This window comes from Mytilus galloprovincialis, chromosome 8 (assembly GCF_965363235.1).
Source record: "Mytilus galloprovincialis chromosome 8, xbMytGall1.hap1.1, whole genome shotgun sequence".
NCBI lineage: Eukaryota > Metazoa > Mollusca > Bivalvia > Mytilida > Mytilidae > Mytilus > Mytilus galloprovincialis.
Window position 1 is genome coordinate 69,890,274 of NC_134845.1, and position 26,619 is coordinate 69,916,892.

General features: G+C 31.4%; 1 protein-coding gene across 2 annotated transcripts in view; it reads right to left on the reverse strand.

The window, feature by feature from the left end:
• The window catches only part of LOC143042468 (uncharacterized), a 37,197-nt gene extending 10,578 nt beyond the window's left edge, over positions 1-26,619 (reverse strand). Inside the window, exons 1-8 of one of the 2 annotated variants that reach the window (XM_076214766.1) lie at positions 26,538-26,619; positions 14,812-15,011; positions 13,758-13,825; positions 12,987-13,174; positions 12,214-12,426; positions 10,642-10,818; positions 5,576-5,629; positions 315-425 (exon numbers count right to left, since the gene is read on the reverse strand). In XM_076214766.1, the coding sequence (XP_076070881.1) occupies positions 315-425; positions 5,576-5,629; positions 10,642-10,818; positions 12,214-12,426; positions 12,987-13,174; positions 13,758-13,825; positions 14,812-14,853 (853 nt within the window). In that variant the 5' untranslated portion in view covers positions 14,854-15,011; positions 26,538-26,619. Of the gene's footprint in view, positions 1-314; positions 426-5,575; positions 5,630-10,641; positions 10,819-12,213; positions 12,427-12,986; positions 13,175-13,757; positions 13,826-14,811; positions 15,012-20,728; positions 20,809-26,537 lie in introns of those variants that run through there. The other variant, XM_076214767.1, reaches the window with a different exon arrangement.

A 26,619-nucleotide genomic window follows, 5' to 3' on the forward strand; every position in this document is an offset into this window, starting at 1 on the left:
GAATCTAAAATTGTCATAAAACAAATTTACTTTTTAGTGAATATTGAAAAAAACTTGTGCAAAATTCAGCGAAAATAAGTTGGTACATGTAATTATAAAATATGTACCTGATATTTTCCCCCCTAAACCTGCATTTCCACAATTATGCTTAACATAAGTTTTGGGGTTGCTGTCTCTTTTAACATTTACTGCACATATCCTTCAACAAATATGACATAAATTCATAAGCATAGAATGGGTACTACAATATGGAAATTGTCCTCAAATACTCAATACATAGAAATAAGAATAATTTTTAAAATAATTTTAACTACCTGGTAATTCAACGTAAACCCCTGAAGATGAAGTATTCTGCCTTCTAGATCTACATTTACAATAAACTACAGTCACAATAATCAAAAGCATTAATACTCCACCAATTGCACCTGTAAACATAAAGAAAAGAATTGTCAATCATAAAAATGTATTTCTAAATGAGATATTAACTAAAATTTGTCTGTCATCTGTATTGAACGAGGTTGCTATCTTGTCATTAAATGGATTTTGGCCTTGTTTGTGTAAGGCATTGCACTTGACTATATATATTGATGTCTTATTTCATTTTAATGCACGATACAACTTTTGCTACCAGTATGCCATAGAGAAAACTGGAGTTACCTGGTACATGTATAACATGTATAAACTGCTTGCCTTAAGGACAGAGGGTAATAGATAGGATAACAAATATACACTGTTGAGCTAACTACTAAGTATACAGATAATGCCCCAGCTTGCATATAACCTTATAAGAGACAAAACTAGCTATAGAGAACTGTATACTGTGGATTCATTTATTTTCGTGGGTACAATTTTTTGGATTGAACAAAACTTACACTTTCGTGGACTTTTAATTTCTTAGTTCTGCCAAAGTCTGCATACAAGGTTATGGAAATTCGTTATTATTTGAACATTTAAATTTGTGCTAAACTCATTGAGGTGAACCAACACCTGTGTGAATCATTTCGTTAGAGTCCCTGAAGTGGATACCTTGGTATGCAGGGTTGTCAAATAATGCAAATGAATGCAACATTAAAATAATACTCCAAATTGACAGCAACACTTCAAATGGTCTGCAATTTTATTTGCTATGGTCTACATGTTTCGCCTGCAAGGCAGGCTTCATCAGGACAATTTTTATAAAGAAATTCATCCCTGAAGTACTCAAAGTGGTGCATAAAATTTGACGTCGTCATGGTGAGAGAAACAATGAAAAGTCAAAGTAGCAATACAGAGTTATAAATAGATAAGATAAATATAGAAAATTAAAGTTTGTATACAATGTAACTTGAGTTTGTTTTACCATTATATGATACATGAAATTGTTCTAAATTTAAATTTGTGGTTCACCTGTACCCAAGAAATCCATGAAAATTGGTATCTAACGAAAAATAATGAACCCACAGTAAGTGAAGAAACCCAAATTCTAACTTGATCTGTGTTTAATAGTAAAAAGCATCTAATAGAGTTTCATAATATTTAGATGAAGCAAAATGAAGTTAAGAGAAAAAATAATTCTTTATTCCATAAGCAAATATACAGCTCATAGGATAAGAGAAAAGAGATAATCAATACAGCAATATTTCCATTCAAAAAGGGGCAATAAAAGTGAATGGAAATGGGAAGGAACCCGAATTCAAACTTGATAAAATTTAGCTGGTTTAGCTACTGTCTTATATTAATTGCCAAACCAAATTAGATGAATGTGTAAAATATCAGTGTTGTTCAAATTTACTGCTTTCAAACTAGCCAAAGAGTGATAACTCTAACACATTAGAAAAACTAAATTTTTTCACAAGCATCAAAAAAACTTACAAGTTTGCAAAATGTCTAAATATAAACAGAAGTGAAAATGTTGTATCCTTCAGGATGTGTTTTAGCTTACAGATGATACATCTATAAAAGATCAGTCTAATTGTAGTGCAAAAGCTACATGTACAGCTAAGGCTACTATTCACTTAGTCAATGTTGATCATAAACTTGGTTGTCTTTAGTTCCATTTTTATGCTTTTGGTTATCTAAGAACTTAATGAGTGTTGATTGCAGATCAATTTTCTGGACTTGGAAATTTAAGCTATATATAATATTTTATCAAAGATATTTTCTATGATGCCCTTTGTAAGCACAGGGGAGGATCCAGCCATTCTAAAAATGGGGTTTCCCAACAAAGGACAAAGGGGGGTTCCAACTATATGTCCCCATTCATATGCATTGGTCATCCAAAAAAGGAGGGTTTCAAACCCCAGAACCCCCCCCCCCCTGGATCCGCCACTGAAGCTTTTAGTTTTTGTTGAAAATATTTGTTAGTTAGATTTCAGGTCTCATTGACATGATACCCAATGCCTCTTTTTTGATGTTTGTGGTTATTCTATCTAGATAAATTAGAGGTTTCAAACTTTTGGTCTTAGGCATACCAAAGAAAGTTATGATTTTATTAAGATGCTGGATCTTATCTTAGCATAATTTAACGCAATTTACTGACATTCAAACACACATGTACTACTGTGGAAATTGGACATATTAGTTTCATCTCAAATACCTCATTGAGGAAATATAAACAGCATTTTATTTGGGATTGTTGCGATTTGTATAATAGGGCTGTTCAAGAAAATACTATGTCCCCCAGGGGAGGCATTTATTTTAAAATTTTATGTGGGTAGTTGTATTTGAAATACCAAATGCAAGGAGAGTGTTGTTCTAATTTGTTTTTATATTTCTGTGGGTGGTGGGGGCTTAAAAGAGTGCCTTCCATATAAGATTTGAATTAATTTGTTTTGTTGATGAATAAATTTTAGGTGAAATTTTTTATGAACAAGTTTTTTGTCTGCTTCATATTTTGCAACTGTGTTATATGTACTTCAATTTTGTAAATTCTTAATCACTCCTTTGTATCTTATTCAATATCATGTCATCATGTTCAAGAATACAAACAGTATTACCATTTACAAAAATAAAGGTCAATAAAATAATAATTAAAAAGATTAAAAACCATGTCTCTCTTATCATTTTTAGCTCACCTGGCCGTCTGGCGTCCGTCGTCGTCCGTCGTCGTCCTGCGTTAACTTTTACAAAAATCTTCTCCTCTGAAACTACTGGGCCAAATTTAACTAAACTTGGCCACAATCATCATTGGGGTATCTAGTTTAAAAAATGTGTCCGGTGACCCGGCCAACCAACCAAGATGGCCGCCATGGCTAAAAATAGAACATAGGGGTAAAATGCAGTTTTTGGCTTATAACTCAAAAACCAAAGCATTTAGAGCATTTCAGTGTTGGGTTGCTGCCCCTGAAATGGTAATTTTAAGGAAATTTTGCTGTTTTTGGTTATTATCTTGAATATTATTATAGATAGAGATAAACTGTAAACAGCAATAATGTTCAGCAAAGTAAGATCTACAAATAAGTCAACATGATCAAAATGGTCAGTTGACCACTTTAGGAGTTATTGCCCTTTATAGTCAATTTTTAACCATTTTTTGTAAATCTTAGTCATCTTTTAGAAAAATCTTCTCCTCTGAAACTACTGGGCCAAATTAAACCAAACATGGCCACAATCATCATTGGGGTATCTAGTTTTAAAAATGTGTCTGGTGACCCGGTCAACCAACCAAAATGGCCGCCATGGCTAAAAATAGAACATGGGGGTAAAATGCAGTTTTTCGCTTATAACTCAAAAACCAAAGCATTTAGAGCAAATCTGACATGGAATAAAATTGTTCATCCGGTCAAAATCTATCTGCCCTGAAATTTTCAGATGAATCGGACAACCTGTTGTTGGGTTGCTGCCCCTGAATTGGTAATTTTAAGGAAATTTTACTGTTTTTGGTTATTATCTTGAATATTATTATAGATAGAGATAAACTGTAAACAGCAATAATGTTCAGCAAAGTAAGATTTACAAAAAAGTCAACATGACCAAAATGGTCAGTTGACCAATTTAGGAGTTATTGCTCTTTATCGTCAATTTTTAACCATTTTTCGTAAATCTTAGTAATCTTTTACAAAAATCTTCTCCTCTGAAACTACTGGGCCAAATTAATCCAGACTAGGCCACAATCATCATTGGGGTTTCTAGTTTAAAAAATGTGTCCGGTGACCCGGCCAACTAACCAAGATGGCCGCCACGCCTAAAATTAGAACATAGGGGTAAAATGCAGTTTTTGGCTTATAACTCAAAAACCAAAGCATTTAGAGCAAATCTAACAGGGGTAATATTGTTCATCACGTCAAGATCTATCTGCCCTGAAATTTTCAGATGAATCGGACATTTCGTTGTTGGGTTGCTGCCCCTGAAATGGTAATTTTAAGGAAATTTTGCTGTTTTTGGTTATTATCTTGAATATTATTATAGATAGAGATAAACTGTAAACAGCAATAATGTACAGCAAAGTAAGACCTAAAAAGAAGTCAACATGACCAAAATGGTCAATTGACCCCTAAGGAGTTATTGCCCTTTATATAGTCATTTTTTTTTAACAATTTTCACAAAATTTGTAAAATTTTACTAACATTTTCCACTGTAACTACTGGGTCAAGTTCATTATAGATAGAGATAATTGTAAGCAGCAAGAATGTTCAGTAAAGTAATATCTACAAACACATCACCATCACCAAACCACAATTTTGTCTTGAATCCATCTGTGTCCTTTGTTTAGTATTCACATAGACCAAGGTGAGCGACACAGGCTCTTTAGAGCCTCTAGTTTTTAGAAGTCATTGTCTGAGAACTACAAAATTTATTTGACATGGCCTTTAATAGTAATATAAACTTTTTTGTGTTTTATCTTTACTGTAGCTCAGGGTCATGCAGAAAGTCACTGGAGATATATATATATATATATATATATATAAACGATTCTAAATTATTGAAAACTACGTTCAAACCTATGATTGCGTTGGATAAAAACCGCAATTTTTATATGTGTGCATGTAAAACAAATTTCGTTGTAGAAGGGTCTAAAAAAAGCACAAACAACATTTTCCAAAAGACCAAAAAAGTGAAAAAGTATATTTAAACAAAACGCATTTGACTAACAGGTCGAACAACTGATGTTCTTTAACCCTGCTGACTGCCATTGGCGATTGCCAAATAAAATTGATCACAAGATGTAACAAAATGGATCTTAATATAAGTTTAATACTAAACAGAAAATAAAATTTAACTTGTGGCCACGATGTTATGCCACAAACATACGTTGTCAATATTTTTTTAGTACACCAGATCCGGATTTCGACAATAAATGTCTCTTCAGTGATGTTAGGGATCGAAACGGTATTTGGAAGGCCATATAAAAAGTACCCTCATTTTTAGAAAAAGTACCCTTATTTTTAGATAGACTCTTGAATTTTAAGAGTCAATATAGGATGAACGGATCATATAATACAAGCCCAAAAGAAAAAATATAAACGATTCTAAATTGAAAACTACGTTCAAACCTATGATTGCGTTGGATATATATATATACCAGTACTTCTTACTGTAAAATTGCCATAAGCAAAGCAAGTGTTAAACAATCCTGCAGAAAAACATTAATTTTTACCTGTTATTATGTAAACTATATCTATGACATTAGTGGACTGTGTATTTCTTTTTCCTAAAATGAAAAGGTAAACCTGTAGTTGTATTGATTACTTGTTGTAAAAAACAGTTTTGTATTTTTGTCACAAACTAAATTTTAACCAGATTTAATTTACCGACATTTATTACATTTTTTTCATAAGAACTGATTCAACTCTACATGAACTGAAAATATTTTGAAAGTTTAAACAAAAAAATGATAACAACAGTATTTGGCAATGATACACATTCATCTCATACTACTTATAATTATTAAAATAGATTTTGGAGGAAAGGAATTCACCAATTCCCCTGGCACCAAATATACTTCTATCTGTAATTTGTTTTCATTAATTAAGGAATGACTGTTATATCTATTCAGTCTATGAAAAAATGACATTAAAAATATGGTGCACACTGAATTTAAGGATTTACTTAGTTCAGGAATTTATGTCAGATGTTCAAACTCCTTGGTTTTTTTTCCATTGATACAGGGTAAAATATTTTGCTCCATAACCAGGGATCTCCATGACCTGTTTAACGATGGCGCCCCGCCATCGTTCAAATGTCTTGCGCCATCGTCAAATGACTCGCGCCATCGTTAAATTGTCTTGCGCCATCGTTAAATTGTCTTCCGCCATCGTTCAAAACTTCATCGTTTTTTGAAGCCCGACGCCATTTTTTATCAATTATAATCAAATGCATGTAAATGCATAACCCTTAGGCATTTTATGTTATAATCCAATACAGTTCTAACGCCTGAGGGATATATCCGGATTAAGATCGGTAATCACTTGTACCTGAGCTTGTACAGGTAGATCAACAAACCAGACAGGAGAATACTATCTGAGGATAGACGATCCCTTTGTCGAATTAATCAACTAAGTTTCAGCAAATGATTATAATAATTTAGATTAAATAAATAAATTAATAATCCAGTTACAAAGAAAACAGTTAAACCAGTCGAACACGTGCTTTATTTTGACTTAAGCAATCAGTATCCCCCTTTTTTTAAAAGTACAAAATAAGATGCATAACAGTTAATATTATTTCATCGCAAATAACTCGAGTACTACTGTAACGATAATTTAGAATTACTTTAAAAGTTTAAAAGTAAAAACTTTAAAAATATTTCCTGTAAAGAAAGATCGTATTGTAATTCCGAATTCATTTCGTATATTACAATCAAATTGATACATTCGTGTTTCCGGTTTCTATTCAGACTCGAAAGATGCATGTTGCACAGCATCAATTTGCCAGATAAAGTCATTAAAAACCTTTTCATTTGTCAACGTTTGCTTTACAAATCTCTTTAACCTTTTACATAACCCGTACGAATCGTTTTGTTGGTGCTGCAAATCAGCCATACCGGTAATGGGTTCTGAATTTGACAGTGTCCATGAAAAATAAGCTCCACATCATATGATTTTTAACCCCCATAACAATTACCAAAAATACAAGAAATCTACGTAACATGGGGACCTTCATGACAGCTTTTGGTCATTCTCCACTAAGGAGGGACCATGAAGACTTGGCATTTGAATGGTTAAAAACAGCAATAAATGAAGATATTGATAATTCTAATTCTATAATAAAAATTCAAATAAATATAATTTAAATAAGCAATGAATTAGCATGTTCACGATTCCTTGTATGGAGGGATAAAATACCTCCCATCGCGCTACACTGTACAGCGTAGACACGGTTTGTAATGGTGAAAGTTCCTCCATCGTTCAATTTTCATCCATGGAGATCCCTGATAACACTCATTTTTCTTTTCAAATAAGCCTTCAAAAGCTCATAAACATGATAAAAGGTCATTTATCAAAATTAAATAAGATTCTTCCTTTCCTTCCTTTCGATTTTAGATGCAAATTATACCAATGCAAATATAACTTAAAAATCTGAGTCAGTCTTTTCCTGCCAATTTAGAAAATCCAAATATCTTGAAAAGGAGCTAAATAACCTATTAATAATTTTAGCTTAATCTGTTCCTTAACTTATGCTCTCGCGACTTTTATTATTCTAATTTTAAATTCTTCATTTTTAAAATTTTACCCAAGTACATCCTTAAAAAAATATAAAAGAATGAACCACAATTTTGAGGTTATTTTGAATAGATAGAAAAAATATTAGTCATTTATTATAATCTAATTTTAAATTCCATTTCTTAGAAGTAAATCCTGAAAAAATGTTGATGACATCACGGTCACATGACAAAATTATGTCTACAGTACGCCCAAGGAGTTTGTAATCCCAAACTCCATACTCCGATATTTTTCCTGGTGTAACACCAGGAAACTCCGACATCCCTCCCAAAATTCTCGGAGAAATTTGGGAGTATTCCCTCCGACTTCCGCGTAAATCCGCTACCTTTTGTTTATTGTATTAGCGACATCTCTCCCAGTCTGGTGTGACGCGGTGTGACACCAGGTAATTAATTGCCCTAATCCGTCTGATCTATGCCGGCACGCGACAGTCAAGGTATGTGAGATTTCTAATGTAATTAAACAATTGTATTTCCTGTCTATTGATTATCAGGTTATATCTGATTGCTTGAAACAAATGAAAGATTAAAATAAAAAGCAAAACGTTGTTGTTAATTCTTTCAATCTTTCAATTACACTGTACATTTTAATCAAGTTTTTAAACAACTATATTTGATTTTGACTTCCGTTTTTTTATCAGTAAATAAATATTTAATTTACTAAAAGAGATATAATTGTGCAACAATAAACGGAAAATAAATGAGGGCAGTTTAAAGAAAAATTACACGTCTCAAAGTTTTTTATACTACAAGTAAAAAAGAAAATATTATTCACTATCTGTTATGCTAATAATTCTACGCCATTTCCATTTTACGATTACAAAATAAAAGTTTTAAAATCCAAAACGTTGTTGTTAATGCTTTCAATTGCATTAAAGTTTTATAAAAAAAAATCTATACTTGATTATGACCTCGTTTTTTATTTATCGGTAATTTATATAACTTACGAAAAGAGACATACTTGCGTGAAAATAAACGGAAACTAACGCTGAAGGTATAAAATGTGAGCAGTGAGTTTAAAGAAAATTACGTGTCTTAAAACTTGTATATGCAAGTAAAAAAGAAAATACTATTCACCATTCGTTATGCTTAATAAGTCTACGGCATTTTCCCTTCACGATTAGCATTACTTTAGGATATAATACATTTCGGCTACAACAGGAATACTGCTATAGCTGCATCAACTCGTCGTTGCATAATATTCATTTACGCACAATGAATGTAAACTTTTGTGTTGTATTTAGAACAGTGATCTTTAAATATTTTTTGCCGTGGGAAGACGACACGCATCTCAGTGATCAACAGTGCGTGGTTGAACTTGAACTTGACTTCGCTCACAATATTGAATGCTAAAAATAGTGACATCAATTTTGTCCACGAGATTTTTATTTGGCGGGAAATAGTATCATGTAACAGTAAACTCAGGTGACCTTTCTGGATAACCGTGGGAAAATTCATTGAAGGTTTAAACTTGCTTTGTAATGATTGACATTTGTGTGCGTTAAGATTGAGGCTCTAGAAGGTCCTTTTACAATTGATTAACCGGATTCTAAATTTTATTTCTTTTCTGAATAAACGAACATCAGCCTTTTATTTATACGTTTCTCAGTCAACAGAGGACATAAACCTGGACATTATTTATACTTCCATAGTCAACACTATACATTAATGGTAGATGAAAACAGGATGCATGTCGTTCAGTTCCTGATGGGCGTTGGTGAGATCCTCTGTGAAAATGTGTCGATCGTAAAAATCCGATCCACATTTTTTTTTACATATTTCTTTCTTGTACGATATAATTTCATTTTAATATTCTATAGTATAAATTGTTGAAATACTTCTTTTTATATTTCGCCGAGGACTTTTAACGAGCAGTAAAATACGGATTGCGCCAATCCAATTTTATTTAAAAAAAAAATAAAAGATCAATAACCGATCATAACAGATAAAAAAACACATGATTTTATTTCTTCATATAATTAAATAAGGTTGTGATTATTGTGTTGTGTCTGGGCGGGGAATTATCTCAGTATTTATGAATATAGGGCTGCCACATTGCATACAAAACTATTTGTTTCTTTTTTAAATTCAAATATTTCAAGTCGGTAATCTACCGAGGTAGTGAAACATAATATTTTATATTTCAAAATAAATTGAAAGTAACAGAGTTCACTTGTTGGTCCGATAAATTAACTCTAGGGTTTGATTTAGATTGGACAAATTACCGTAAAAACATCATTTTGTTTTAAGCAAGTTGATATTAATTATATAATATTAAACTATTAATGAACCGGATATTGCTCACTGAGTAGGTCATAAAAGGTTCTAATTGTGGTAAAATCATCTTTGTTGAAACTTTGTTGAAAAAACAAAAATTATGACCTGATCGGACTATAATGAAAATACTAAATAAGTGTTTTATTCGTATTTTTATACGTTTTTACGTTTTATTTCATATGACAATGACATGGGCATATACATACAAGAATAATTATCTTATTTTAAATAAAAATGTCACACTTTTATCTGGCAATGAATGGACATTTAAATAACGTATTTTAAAGCACACAGGTGCAATCAAGATCGATTAAATGTACAAAGGTAATAAATCTGGCTAATCCGATTATGTTGTCACGCGTCATTAATTTTCAGTTCATCCGATGGGCAAAAAACCAATTAACAGCCACGCGGTGTTGGGAGAGAATCTTTGGAGGAAATTGGGAGTAGAATCCGTGATTCGCGGTGTCACACCGCTACACTCGGAAATCGGTGATAAAAGTTCGCGATTACAAACTCTCTGGGCGTACTGTATGAGATGATAGACAAAAAACTTTCATGTAATCAATAGACATGTTGCATCCAAAACAAAATTATTTGGACATACAACCCATACCTAAAAATCAAAATTCCCTTTCTACCTTCCCATGCTAATTTTAATGTTACAACTTTCATTTGTTATATACAAGTATATATAAGGAAAGATGATCAAAACATAATCCAACCTCCATCTTTAGTTAATACTGTGGTATTTGTACACGTTACTGTAGTTACTGACGAAAATGTGCTTGTTTGTTTCTCTAATGGTGTTGTGCTAGTAGGTTGGTGTGAGGCTGCAGAGCTTGGAGGTCGGGTTGAGGTCACAGAGGTTAGATGTCTATCTGTAGGAGCTTGTGTCGAATCTAACAAAAATAGAAATACAGTTAAATGATTAATTAGTTAAAAAGTAAATGACATATATTTGACAGGATTTATTTCACATAATCATGATAATATGCATCATGAAAACAAGTACATGAATAAATTGTTATTAAAGGGAAATAACTATAAGAAGTTAACTGACAATTTCTGCCATGTCTACAAAGCCTTGTTTTTATTAATTTTGATTTTATAATTTCTATCCATTTATAATACTTTTGAAGATAATAGACAGAACTGAAAAAACATGATATGATACAAATCATCATTTAAGGTCAATAACTATCATAACATATATCAGGGGTTGACTTATTTGTGGCCTGTAAATCAGTAAATGTAAGGTCGAGACAAAATATGAAGACAAAAAATAGGAGAATGTGTCCATGGGACAGAGATGATGACTCTCTTGCATAAAATGTTATAAAGGGACATAACTCAAGAGCATGAAATTGAAGCTTCCAAATTGAAAATTTATCAGACCCTAGTGTTATTATAAATAATTTGTAAATTGTATGGACGCTGTCACATTAGTTGGTTGACTATTATGGTAAATATTCTTTTCACTTGATATCAAGATATCAGATATGTTCCTTATCTCGTAACTACAATCCCATTCCATTTTCATGAATGTGACCTACCGAATTAGATTATTTACTGGGTTTGTAACAAAATGAGCAGCATGACATGTGCCACATGTGGAGTAGGATCTGCTTACCATTTCAAAGCACCTGAGATCACCCTCAGTTTTTGGCGTAGTTTGTGTTGCTTAGTCTTTAGTTTTCTATATTGTGTCTTGTGTACTATTTGTCTTTTGTCTTTTTTCTTTAAAAGCCATGGTGTTGTCAGTTTATTTTCGATCTATGAGTATGACTGTCCATCTGGTATCTTTCGCTCCTCTTTGAGCATTGTGTATAAGTTTCATAACATTTATTTGAGGCAAACTAAAATTAGAGAATTGAAACTTATTTTGGACATACTTACCACAGAGAGATGGCAAGAGTAACATTTAATGCCCCCTCCATTACAGCTAAAGCCTCAAGTTTAATAATTTTTAATATAACTTTATAGCAAAATATAAAACACTATGGATTACTTTATAAAGCCCACAACATAAGATCAGATATCTTTATTGGGATCTAAAAATAGTTTTAGGATGTAGTCAAGCAGGTTTAAGTTAGGATAATGGGTTTTTTAATTGCATTCTAATATTACAGCTGATTTTGCAATGAAGGTAAAAGTGTTCTTCATCATCTAAAATTTTAAAAACTTTACACATATACCAGTATATGTTCTCTTTGGATTTTTTTTTTATATCAACCATTCATCATGATTATCAATTTCCAATTTATGGTCACTTAAATACTGAATTTTGTAAATACCTGGTAAAAACATCTTATCACAAAACTGTTTATCCTTATCTCCAAACCAAGTCCATGTCAGGTTGACACTACATCTAGCCGTCACATTGTGTTGTAATGTATATCCTTCATTACACACTGGTGTGCAATTCCTATATGGGGTTACTTCATTTGGGAGTAGGTTTTTCTCACAGTTCCAAGAATAACTGTCAGCAGCTGACAAGGGATCACAGGCTGAAATATCATAATAAAATATGTAAATAAAATACTTATGTTACAATTTATAATTACATTAAATTTTTTATTTAGTCATGAAATCAATTGAAATTGGTATCCTACAAATAATGCTGAATCAACAACTAATGTTCTAAAAGGAAATACTTATACATAAATATGAACTGTAAATTTAGAAATTATTATGATGTTTTTATTATTGGGAAAAATGTGTCAGGGTTATAATCGGAATAATTCAAATTCGCATTGTAATCTTTTTTATATGAATTACTGTAAATTTAGAAATTGTTGCGTGCATTTATTAGTGCGATTTTGTCATTTTAGACTAAAATGTAATTTTAACCTTTGCAATATTGAGACAAATCCTGTTTAATTCAGATAAAAAATGTCAAAATGCAAGTTACCCTGAGACATTTTTTACAATAATTTCTGAATTTACAGCAAACAGGATTTTTCACAATAATGCGAAAATAAAAGTTGCATTTTCATGATTTTAGTCCAAAAAGACAAAATCTCAATTATAAATGCACACAACAATTTCTGAATTTACAGTTACTTACTTGGAATCTCTGTGTCTGGTACACCAGCATAAAACCAAGCATATTTTAAATAAGAATGTTTGTTGTCCCAGTTTTTGTTGGAACATTTTTCATTGATGTATCCTTTTTTTGTATACTCATAAGGGCTTATAACACTGGTGTTCACCCTGCATAACTGCCATTCGTGCACAAATGTATTTTCATACAACCTGAAGAAAAAAAATCAGGGATATTACATATAATAGACAGTCTATATCAAATCTTTGAGGGTTTGTCTGACTGTATAAGAAATTTGAACTTTTGACTATTTACATTCAACTAAAAACCTTATAATAGTTCTGCATAACCAAATTATTTTTAGTAACATTTTGTTGGTTAGAAAGAGTTTGGGATACACTTGATGGTTGGCTGTATTCAACCAGTTGATAGTTAAATCCATTTTCAGGACAAGAACATGTTAATGTACTAGTTATATGAATGTTAAGGATTTTAGTTGCTTTTTTAAAAAAAAAGCTTTTAAACCTGCTTTTAAGAAGAAGAATATGTAAGGAATGAAATCTTTTTCTACATGTTCTACACATTGGCAACATCTTGACAACACATTTTGTTGTATGACGTCAGCAAAGTGATATAACCGAGTTTTATTTCACATGGAAATCAGTTATTCATTGCAACCAATTGCAATGTAATAAATATATTTCTTGATGTTAAGTGTCCTTCAGAATGCCTATTACCCATGCATACTGTTCAAAACTATTTCAATTCAAAATTCACAATACTTTGTTAACTTACAAATTCTCTGGTTCACCGTCCAATAAAATGAAATCTCCACCTTTGAACTTTAAACATGCAGCTTCATGCTAAAAACATAAATAAAAAAAAATGAATTGTAGAAAAACACTTGTTTTTTTAAAGTAAAATCACATTCTAGTGTACATTTTCAAGTTTACAGTAAACATGGTGAATGTACAGCTAGAAGAATGATAGTTAGTTTAAGCATGAAAGGACAACGTAATACATCAACAAAATTTTATATACATCCATAGGGTTACTGGTACTATTTTTTCCTGTTAAATGCACTATAAAAATGTCCCTAGTAAAATATGTCAAAGAAATAAATTCGTCCATTTTGGCAAAATGCTTTATCACATTTCCATTTCTAGTGATCCAGGGAAATCGAGGTCAAAACATTTATTCTAGCTTATATTTTGCGAATGACATACAGGGTATATATATATATATAATAAACCTGATAAACATGTGAACTGATTTTTAAGGTATTTTTTACCATGTTTTCCATAACTTGATGGTAAATTTGTAACCTCAAGCATAACTTTAGCGATATAACGTGTATACATTGTATATATATATATATGTTTGTTGATGTGGTTCATTATAAGTGTTTCTCGTTTAGTACTATATATATACATGTAGTTGTTATATATTGTTGTTTTTCCTGTCAGAATTATTTTACACTAGTCATTTTTGAGACCCTTTTTAGCTTGTTGTAGGGTCAAAGCTCCTTGTTGAAGGCCGTCTTTTGACTTATAATGGTTTACATTTACAAATTGTGACTTGGATGGAGAGATTTCTCATTGACACTCATACCACATCTTATATCTAAACATGATATATTGGACAGACTTTTTAGAATGAATGCATGCATCTAAAAAGGAAAAATATATTATGTGCCCCTACTTTAGTAGACAGGGGAAACAAACCCACACAGGACAATATTTCCTGTGTAGGACTTCAAATACTTTTTCACTTTAAGAATACATAAACTTTTTGGTTGTCATGACACTCACCAATGAAATTATACAAAACTGAATTATAATAAACTTACCAAAAATAAAACAAAAAACAGACAGATACTAAAATATGTCATTCTTCATACTGCTTCTACTTAATATTATACGAGAAGTTGTTGCATTTTTCTTTCCGAGTGCATTTACTACCTCCAGATAGGAAACTCTGATTTTAAAGTACATGTAGCATATATATGCATCCTCAAATAAATACAGTATTGGTGATTTCTATATCAATCTGGAATATAAAAATATAAAAGATCTATAATATATAAATATATATATCTTACTCATTGTTAAAGGTTTTACATAGTTACATGCATTAACAGTCCCTTCTTTTTGTCAGTCAGGAATAATATATACTTTTTCCTAAAAATGGATGGGGTTGTTTACTTTTAAATGTTATCAATTAAATTACAATTACTTTAATTTGCTTTAGAATTTGATGTAATCTATTCCATTACAATTACACCTGAATTCAAATGTAACTGGTTACTTTAGATTACAATTGATTACAGTGTACATACACACATGACACATGGTGTATACTATCGTCTTGAAAACAAACTTTTTAAAACATTTGATCCTCACATAAACTAGAGCCTGAATCGCTCACCTGTATGTCAGAGGAGAAGATTTTTAAATGTCAAGCAAACTTGATGAACAAATTGTGTAAAATTATCTTTAAAGGACAATAACTCCTTAAGGGGTCAATTGACAATTTTGGTTATACTAACTTTTGTGCAGATCTTACTTTGCTGAACATTAATGCTGCTTACAGTTTATATCTATCTATAATAATATTCAAGATAATAACAAAAAACTGCAAAATTTTGTTAAAACTACCAAGTCAGTGGCAGCAACCCAACAATGGGTTGTTTTGATTTGTCTGATAATTTCAGGGCCGATAGATCTTGACCTATTTTTAGTTTTTGAGATACATGTATAAGCCAAAAACTGCATTTGACTCTCTTGTTCTAATTTTAGCCATGGCGGCCATGTTTGTCAATGGATCAAAACTTCGGATACAATTTATAAACAAGATACACTAAGGAACATTTATTTAAAGTTTGAAGGTAATTGGCTCAGTAGTTTCAGAGGAGAAGATTTTTAAATGTTAGCAAACTTGATGAACAAATTGTTTAAAATTGTCTTGAAAGGGCAATAACTCCTTAAGGAGTCAATTGACAATTATGGTCTTATAAAATTTTTTGTAGATCTTACTTTGCTGAACATTATTGCTGTTTACAGTTTATATCTATCTATAATAATATCCAAGATACATGTAATAACAAACCAGATGCCCTGCAGGGCGCAGCTTTATATGACCGCAGAGGTCGAACCCTGAACAGTTGGGGCAAGTATGGACACAACATTTAAGCTTGATACAGCTCTGAATTTGGATTGTGATTAAATAGTTGACACAACATAGGTTTCTAACACAGAATGAATGTGGTCTGAGAACTTAAACTTGAAAACTTAAAAAATTTAAATTGGACATTTACCTATTATGGTCCAATATCCAAAATCTAAATACATGGTTAGATTCAGCATATCATAGAACTCCAAGAATTCACTTTGTTATGAAATCAAATAATGTTCAACTTTAGACCCTTTAGACCTCAATGTGGACCAATTTGATAACAGGGCCCAAATATTAAAAATCTAAATACATGTACATGGTTAGATTCAGCATATTGAAGAACCCCACATATTCAAAGTTTAATTTTGGACCCCGATTTGGACCAACATGAAAACTGGTCCTATAATCAAAAATCTAAGTACATGTTTAGATTCAGCATATCAAAGAACCCCAAGAATTGATTTTTTATTAAAATTAAACTCAGTTTAATTTTGGACCCTTTGGACTTTAATGTAAAACAATTTGAAAACAGGACCAAAAATTAAGAATCTAAATACACGGTTAGATTTGGCATATCAAAGAACCCCAATAATTCATTTTTTGATGAAACCAAACAAAGTTTAGTTTGGGACCCTTTTGGCCCCTAATTCCTAAACTGTTGGGACCAAAACTCCCATAATCAATTCCAACCTTCCTTTTATGGTCATAAACCTTGTTTTAAATTTCATAGATTTCTGTTTACTTAGACAAAAGTTATAGTGAGAAAACCAAATGTCTTCGGACGACGATGACACCAACCTCATATCAATATACGACCAAAAATTTTTGCGGTCGTATAAAAACTGCAAAATTTCCTTAAAACTACCAACTAAATGGCAGCAACCCAACAATGTGTTGTTCGATTCGTCTGAAAATTTAAGGGCTGATAAATCTTGACCAATTGAAGAATTGTACCCAATGTCAGATTTGCTCTAAAAGCTTTAGTGTGCATTTGACCCCTATGTTCTATTTTTTGCCATGATGGTCATGTTTGTCAATGGATCAAAATTTCTAATACAATTTATAAACTACATGTAGATACCCTTATGAACATTTAGTTAAAGTTTGAAGGTATTTGGCCAAGTACATGAAGTAGTTTCAGAGGAGAAGATTTTTTAAATAGTTTACCATGACAGACAATGTCGACAGAGGATGGACGCCAAGTGATGGCATTATCTCACATTGGGCCCTTCCGAACCGGTGAGCTAAAAAGCTAATATGAGCAAAATGTGAATACATTTTAATTGTGTTTTTCTCATTTATCTTAAACATAAACATGTCATGCATGTCATTCATAAGAACTTAGAACAGGAGTAGTGTAATATTTGTATTGGTTGACAACATAATTTTATTTGACAAATTTACTTTGAATGTAAATGTATACATGGTATATGTGCTTTCTCTGTAAAGAGAAAAACATTTTTTTTTTTTTTTAATATATGAGCTCAAAACACTGAATGACATATTTCTAATTAAGAAAACGAAATTAACAAATGGTGATTATTTAATGATCAAGCAGTCATTGAAGACCTGTTGGTTGCCTTCGGCTGTTGTCTGCTCTATGGTCGGGTTGTTGTCTCTTTGACACATTCCCCATTTAATGCATTCTCAATTCTATTTTTGTCTATGTGGACATAATGGACACTTTAATTTGTTTTTACAGGTGTTAATCATTTACCGGTATATATTTTAAAAGAAGGTTGTTGAGTAAGTATTTAGTTTAATAAAGTGTCACATATTGAATCTGATCGACATAATAAGAAGCAACATAAATTACATAAACATAAGGATAAATATCTACACATGAACAATCCATATCCAGAAATAAAAACTATAAAACTTAAGTTAAAATTCTATAAAAATTTCAAATTAATCACATAAAAGCATACAAGTCACAAAAAATGACCATATAATATTATTAATCAATATACATGATATATTCACTTATAGTATATGTTATTGGGTCTCAGACAGCGTAAATACATTTACAAAGGTGAAGGGGCCTAATAAGGGGGTGTCTTCCTCCTATTCCCACTTTTTAAAAATACTATTCCTTCTATTCCCACTTGCAAATAACAATAGATGTTTTGATAAATAATTTGTTTTTATAGCAATCAAGGTTAATTAGAATTTCACCTAAGATTTACCTGTATTTGTTTTCAAAGTATAACATATTTGATATACTCATGCATATATTGTTTAGGTAATCAGATTTGATTAACTTTAATTGACTGAGTTATCCAAGCTAAAAAAATCCGAATCATTTTTGCAAGCTAAGAACTCAGCCGGTGGGAAGAGAGCAGCCCCCAAGAAGAAGTATGTAGAAATCAACATCAGATTAGACGAACTTAAACTTAGACACCGCAACCAAGAAGTAACTACAATAGAGTTTGGTGATGCAGCCTTCCATCTTCTTCACGTAGAATAGATGATAAACTTTAATAGACTTATATACAATGATTGTTGCTACAATGTGTGATTTGATTTAGTGTTGTTGTATAATTTGTTATATTATGCTTGCTTGAATCCAAAGTTGAATTTGTGTTATAAAAGTAATAAAATAATTATACTCGTGTTTGTTTTAATTTCTTTCTTTGTTTAAAAAAACCCACAGAATTCATACAGATACAAAAATGACTTATTACCTGTTCTCATAAAAAAAAAACGGCAACACTCCTTTTGCATTGTTTTGCGCCAATTACCGTTTTTCAGGGGTATCATTTGCGCCAAAATTTTGTTTTCCAAATGTATCAATTGCGCCAATATTCTGAACTCATTTGCGCCACTTTACCTGTACACATGTATATGGACCATAATTTGCTATTGGGCTCGTTTCCTATAACTATAGAAAAGTGATAAAAATGTGTATTACTGTAAGAAAAGTTGTAACTACATCTAAAGATGCCTTTATTTTTATCAACATACAAGTGTATGCTACTCTTCCCTAGAAAAAAATTTGAAATTAACAAATTTTAAAGATTATACGACCGTATTTTTGTGTCGTTTCTCGCGTTACTTTTCGCTTCCGAAGTGCATAACGCTGACTGATTTATAGATAATCGTCACCGGCAAATTCGTAACTTTTGCTTTCAAATAATAAAGAACATCGACCAATAAGAATAGTCAGAAGAAAATGCCGAGAACTATAAGTATTTCTGTAGCAGGTGTAAGAACACTAGCGTTACTTTGGTTTCCATTTTCGTAACGCAAATTTTAGATGATGTAATCTGCTTTGTTGTAATAGAATTCTTTATAACAATATGCAAATATGAACTATCGCGAGATGTTCAAACAGGTAAATCAGAGATGATTTACATTCTAGTTTTGTTCTTCGTAACAATCAAGTTAGAAAATGACGTTATCGTTATGCGTTACATTTCAAACAAAACAGAAGTCCAGTTATTTCCTTTTTTTTATTAAAATTGTTTTTGTCGTTAAGTTCTAATCATTTGCGGTCATACGTGAAACATGTGACTAAACATGTGATCACGCCCTTACGGCCGGATGTATGAAATACTAAGTCTAAACATTGTTTTTGTTTCCAACGGGATGTTAGCAAACATAATCTGTAGACTTGTTTCGTCTTTTTTAAAAAAGGAAAATACAATTTTCAAAGAGATTGCGCCGGGGGTCTATTATTTTTCCTATGTGCATAATGTTACATACGATCTTGTGTGAAAATAAATGCCCAATGACTTGACAAAATCGATTTCAGATTTGACAGACGTTATAACACACTTTGTTTCCTGATAACGATGTAAAGGGTCCTTGGAAAATTCAATAGACATTACGTCTCTTATCATTATGCCGATGCTCGTTGGATTGATTTTGCTTCAGCAGTAAATATTACTGGATATTTTAGGTGATTAAAGATAATTTAATAAAAAATACATGTTAATATACCGTTACACTTGGAATGTACAAAGTTGGTGTCTTTGTCACAATTTTTAATTATTTTTTTTTATACATGTTCTGCAAACACTTTTCAGAAACGCAATAAACTTGTCAAAGGAGAAGTAAACTTTTACCATGCATGACTTGAAAGGAAGTACTTTATTGATTTTAGCCCACTAAAGTAGGTTAAAATGTGGAAACCATGTAGATGGTGTACAGGTCACAAATATCACATGGTGCCTATTTTAAAGATTTTAATTCCAAAACCAAATATAAATACATTTTTTTTGGCTAAAACATCAAGATACAACGATTATGCTATCCTGTATCAATGAAGAAAATATGGAAATTTCTGAATAAATTGTACTAATTGTTTTCAAAACAAGCACATATTTAGGAGTTTTATAATACTGTTACATTTAACTCATTGCCCCCTGAATCTATTTTTAGAAAACTTCACTGTATTCCTGATAAGATTTTCAACAGCAGCATCTCTCTCCCTGAAGGAAAATGGCTGCCATAGATTGTAAACATAGGGTGTATTTAAAAAAATAATTAAAAATATTTATCAAATAGATATAATTGTTGTGTTTTGTTTTTTGTTTCAATAATATGTTATATTTTATAAATAAGTAAAATAAAAATTAATACATTCTTACTTTTGTTTTTATTTCATTGTTTATTGCACTCTATCGTAGTTTTGTACTGTAAAAATTTTTCATATATTTCTCCCTTAGTTAGAAAAACATTGTTTGCAACGTCCACTTTTCTCATTTTCACAAGGCCATTGTTTACGTTTCACAGATCGATGACTTTGTAGTGAAATTCCAATGTGTATTTTGTGAATGAAAACTGTGCCACGTGTTAAATCTTATTAATATTCATTAGAGAATCATGTGACTCTAAAGCCATGCTCCTACTAGGAACCAATCAGCAGAGGTTTAACAAAAACGGGACCCAACCAAAATGACGCTTATATGCGTCATTCGGAAAATACAAAATGGCGGATTCAGACGCACATATCAATCGTAACTACTCGGCCATTCTCGCTACGCAGTACAATAGTTATTTCTTCGTGCAACCAGAAAGGCCGAGTTGTTCCGATTGACGCACATATGCGTCACCAGAGAGCAAAACGAAAGTAAAAATGACGCATATCTGTGTCAACAGGGGCCAATGAGTTAAGATGGATTTTAAGAAAAAGTATACTGTTCAGATTATTTTAAGCAGATTTTGCAATAAAATAAAACTAAAAAAATGCTTTCGGTTTCTTATGGTTTCCTGTTGCGTTTCATATTCTTTAATTTAAGTAATTAACAATTGTATCGAAAAGATTAATACTTGATTATCATAATAAAATGTGTTGTTTTTATTTAAAATGATTAAAAGGACAAATAATTTTTATTTTGTTTCATTTATTTCCCGACAAAGTTATTTGCCATAGGTTTTACTTTGATATGCGTCAAGTAATAAGTAAGGGACAAAGGGTGTGGTCAGCTTGGTAAAATGTTTATGTAAGAGACATGAAGACAAAATGAATATATATATTTATAACTTTATTGTTTTTATTTAAATTCCGACAAAGATGCGTGTATATACAAATGGCTTCACTAAAACATGAGTAAATTCCGAAAAAATACTATAAATCATGATTTTTATTTTTACACTTTCTATTACTGCTTTATACGTTCTAGTACGAATAACGATTGAATTGAGAGAAAAAAAATTCATGTGGCGTCCTTGGGGTTTATCAAAACCACTAGTTTTTAACCAGTTTGATATCAGTTTACAAAGGCTTCATACGGTACTTATTTATTTGAAATTGTTTGACATTTTTTTTTCTAAAAGTAAAAGAAGTTCAAAATAATCATTTAACGAATTTTAGTCAGATTAGGTTTTATTTCAAATATATAAATATGAAAGAGATAAATGTTTTTCAAATGTTCCACAGGCTATGTGGTATGTGCTTTACTCGTATGTGAATTACTCACTGTTGAAGGCCGTAGGGTAACTTATAGTTATTAATTTCTGTGTCATTTTGTCTCTTGTGAATAGTTGTCTCATCGCCAACCCTATCACATCTTTTTTAATATTGGTTGCATGTAGTAAAAATTTATTATCGTATTGAACTCGATCGTTTTTGTTCAGAAATATATTACTCAAACGTGTTCTTCATATGATAAGAAATTTTGAAAATGAACCATAGCATACGCAAAAAAATAATCGCTGTCTAAATCCGTCTGTTTACTTGTACATGTAGCTTGAATTAAATAAGTTTGGTTACATGTAGTAAATATTTTTTATCATATGGATTTTTTTTGTCCTCAAATACATTACTCAAACGTCTTCATATGTAAATTAAAAAAAAAGAAAAAAAAAATGAAAATGTACCATAGCAAACGCACAAGGGTGGTTGCATGTAGTAAAAAGTTTATTATCTTATTGATTTCGTTTTGTCCAGCAATACATTGCTTAACGTCTTCATATAAGAAAATAAATATTGAAAAGTGCACCACATGAAATAAAATAATGTGTAACTGGAAACCAAAAAGCATACCAGAACTTGTTAAAATCTCCACGAACTAGTCAAGCTGAAGTTTGCCGACTTAAGACGAGCACTGTACAGGCCAAGGCAATTACCTGCTGTTTGGATACTATAAGCGCCACCAATTATTGTATCAATGCTGGCTCACAAAATCATCTGACCAAAAAGATCGTCTTTTTCATAAACTTATGAAAGACAGTGACAAGTCAAGATTGACTGCAGAAAAAGAAAAAACTATGACAAGTACTCTGTATGACTTTACTATGCCGTTACCCCAAAGACTTGCCAAGAAACCATGCCAGACAAAAAGACCTAGGGTTGCCCGAACACAGCCGCGATTTTGAACATTTAAATGTCTTATATTCAGTGCTATGAAATGTAATGTAAATATCTGTATATATATATATATATATATATATATATATAAATGTGAATTAAAATATTTAAAAGAAATATATATATTCTGTCATTTATTAATATGAACATGAAATTAAACAACCTTCATTAGATATAATATGTTGTTCTAGAGACAAATTTATTATTTACAAAAAATAATTACAAGATACACTTGAGAAAAAATATTTCTTCATTCTGAAAAAAAACAACACATTAATAGTATTTCAACAACAATTCATTTATTAGTATCCAACTTTACCAATCTTGTCCATTAAACACAACAAATAGCATGATTCCCGTGTAATCAGTTATGTAATTTGACACGTGTCAAACGGTTCATTGATTTTCGGCACATCAAAGAAATACGGGCACGTGTCTAAATAATGTTGAATATCTTATTTATCTATGATTATTTTTATACAAAAATTGAAATTTATCCATTAAATATCATTCTCTACCATAATATGAAAAGAAATTACATGTAACAGCACCCCATCTAGTCCTTAGTGCACTAAGGACTCCTTAGCAGTGTTTAGACGCACCCCTCTTCAAGTGGCAAATATAATAATTAACGCATGTTAGGACAGATTCTGTCAGAAAGTCACAGGACAAAAAGTCAAAATTCAGTTATGAGTTTATTTTTCTTTAAACAATGTTAAACAAGAAAACACTTATTTTGAGATTTTTTTTTTTTATTTTTCTTGAAGTTTTATAAAAGAAGCAACTTTGTAATTAAAATTCATTCATTAAATATCAATAATGATCAGGTTATTCTTATGAAAACAAAATGTCAAAGTGGCTTGGTACTTAAATGGCTTCATTTTGCCAATAAACATATCCTTTGCATGATTAAAATTTAATACATTTTCATTTATCAAGGTTTATGAGCAATATCCTTAACTTAAAAATGAAGATATATGTAATAAAAATACAATATTTCAAAATATATTTAAACATTTGTCAAAATATTATTTGTGACTTTTTGTCCTGTGACTTTTTGTCCTGTGACTTTTTGTCCTATCAAATTTGTGACTTTATGTCCTGTGACTTTTTGTCCTATCAAATTTGTGACTTTATGTCCTGTGACTTTTTGTCCTGTGACTTTCTGTCCGTTTACCAGCTTACCATTCATGACAAGAGAAAATATAAATTGATATCTTTATGATGATGAGGGTGGTAAAGGGGGCTATGAACATGGAAACATGTGAAATAAAAGTTGAAAATACTTTGCACAGAAAATATAAATGGTGAAAAACGAAGCATGAGCAACTAAATTGTAAGTATTTAGGAAAAAAATACTAGAAGTTATTAATCAGACATTCTTAGGGATCATTATTAAATGACATGCAGATTCTGTGGTCAACTTTTAGCGTCTGCTAGTTCAACTGATTTGAAAAAGAAATATATTCATAGTATTCGTACTAATAATTAACTTGCATTGATAGCTGTCATTAATATCTACCGAACAAACAATTTAAAACAATCTCCGTACCTACTATGAATTAACTTTGTAATCAATTGTAGGACAAGCACAAGAAATTGAAAGTACCAACACGAAACACAGAAAATACACCTTATCGCTATTTCAATCTTCAATCTTTGTCGTGATGACAGAGTAATCTCTCTTGTAAATTATCCTCTCTTGTAAAATAATTATCACAAATGTAGTTTCTCCTTTGTACTTATATATTGTAGGTGGCGCTTTAAAAATATTATAGAATTATTGTATGAAGTGAAATAAATTTAAAAAATGGTTTATTAGGTTATTGAAATGGCATGAAAAATTAAAAATATAAAAAATTTAAAGAAATTTGTATCAAATTATCCACTAAAACGGTTTGTTTCCTCTATGTACTCCGCTAATAGTTGATTGATATTTTCTGCATTTGGCAAATTGATTGTTAATAAATTGTCTAGATCTGTTGGAATTTGTCCTGTTATGAAGTATATTTGATGAAATAATTTGTCTCTAGCATCTGAATACAGGTCACATTCAAAAAGGTAGTGTTGTACATTTTCTTTTTGTTTGCAGTGATGACAGGTTTCCGAGTTGATGTGCTGGTTTATTATAAATTGGTATGCATTTAATTTAGAATAACCTGTTCGTAAACTGTTGATTATGTTGTACATTTTTTTTGACGGGAAGTCTTTTTTAACTTTATCTTTAACTTCAGGATGAAATCTGAAATAGTGACGTCCAGTATCACTATTTTCCCATCTGCGTTGCCATTTTTTGTAACAGAATTTCTAGCTGCTTTTTTTACATCTTGTTTTGTAAACACTATGTCATCACTGGCTAGCGTTTCTGCTTCTTTAGCAGCTTCTTTTGCCAAGGAGTCTGCCTCGTCATTTCCTTTTATGTTGGCATGTCCTGGTGTCCAGTTTAAGTTTATTAAAAATCCATGTTCGTTTAAATTTTTTATTTTCCCTTTGATTTCGTTAATGGTTTGATGATAGCTGTCACTTTTCCAATTGAGAGTTAAGATACCTAATGCTGTCTGACTGTCCGAAAATAAAGTTAAAGTATTAATTTGCTCTTTTGAAAAAGATTCTATGTAGTCCAGAACCATTTTTATTGCTATAAGTTCAGCTAGCAAGATTGATCCTTTGTTAGAGACAGGTCTTTTTAATTTTTCTTCTTTATCATTAATGTAAATTATAGCTCCTGCACCGCAGGGGCCTGGATTTCCTAAACATGACCCATCTGTAAAAGCAACTGCTGTGTATGGTGTTTGAGATTGGACTTGTTCCGAGATGATTTGTTTTCCTTCCTCTATTTGGGCTGTTGTTCTGGATTTTGAGCTGCCTATGTTACGCCAGTAGTCAGGGGCTCTAATGACTGATACTAGACCTTGGTATTCATACTGCGGTTCTATCTTGTCTATATCAACCAATTCTGTATCTTTCATATCTTCAGTTTGTTGGTACATTTTCCCTAGTGGTGATATAAATTTTTCTGGATTTTTCTCCTCTTTCCAAATTTCAAATTTTCTTTTAATTGGGACATTATTTGTCCGCCATTACTGGATATCACACAGGTTGCCGAAAAATTTTGACGTCATAAAACAAAATATGTGACGCCACAATGGAAAAGTGATTGTTGTTGATGTCAAAAGTTTAGCCGGGATTAGCGATAAGGTGTTTAAATAAGGGGAAACACGAAGCACCCAAGTTGAACTAAACACTAGAAATTGAGAAATAGAACATTCTCTCTTCAAAGAAGTGTAGAATTATAAAACCTGATATCAAACAGGTGGGTTCCTAGTCTGGTGCTTTAGAACGATTGCTACAGTGCTGAAGGTCCCGAGTTCTACATCACAAGGACAAGGGTTTTTACCCTCCCACACACTTCTCTGGTATTATAAACCAGACCAGAGACTGGCAGAGTACCCGGGTGGTTCTCCGAGTACTTCGGCTTCCTCCACCATAAATTATAATAGACTTCCCGGTGTCCTACCACTACCTTTGTGTTGGGTGTGGATTTAAAGTTACGTTTTCATATCTAAATATTATTGCATTCAAATTACCTGAATGAATATTGCTCATTGCAAATTTCATTATGATTGTTTCCTGGTTTTGAGATTTTGATGAAAGTAGAGTACATGTCTA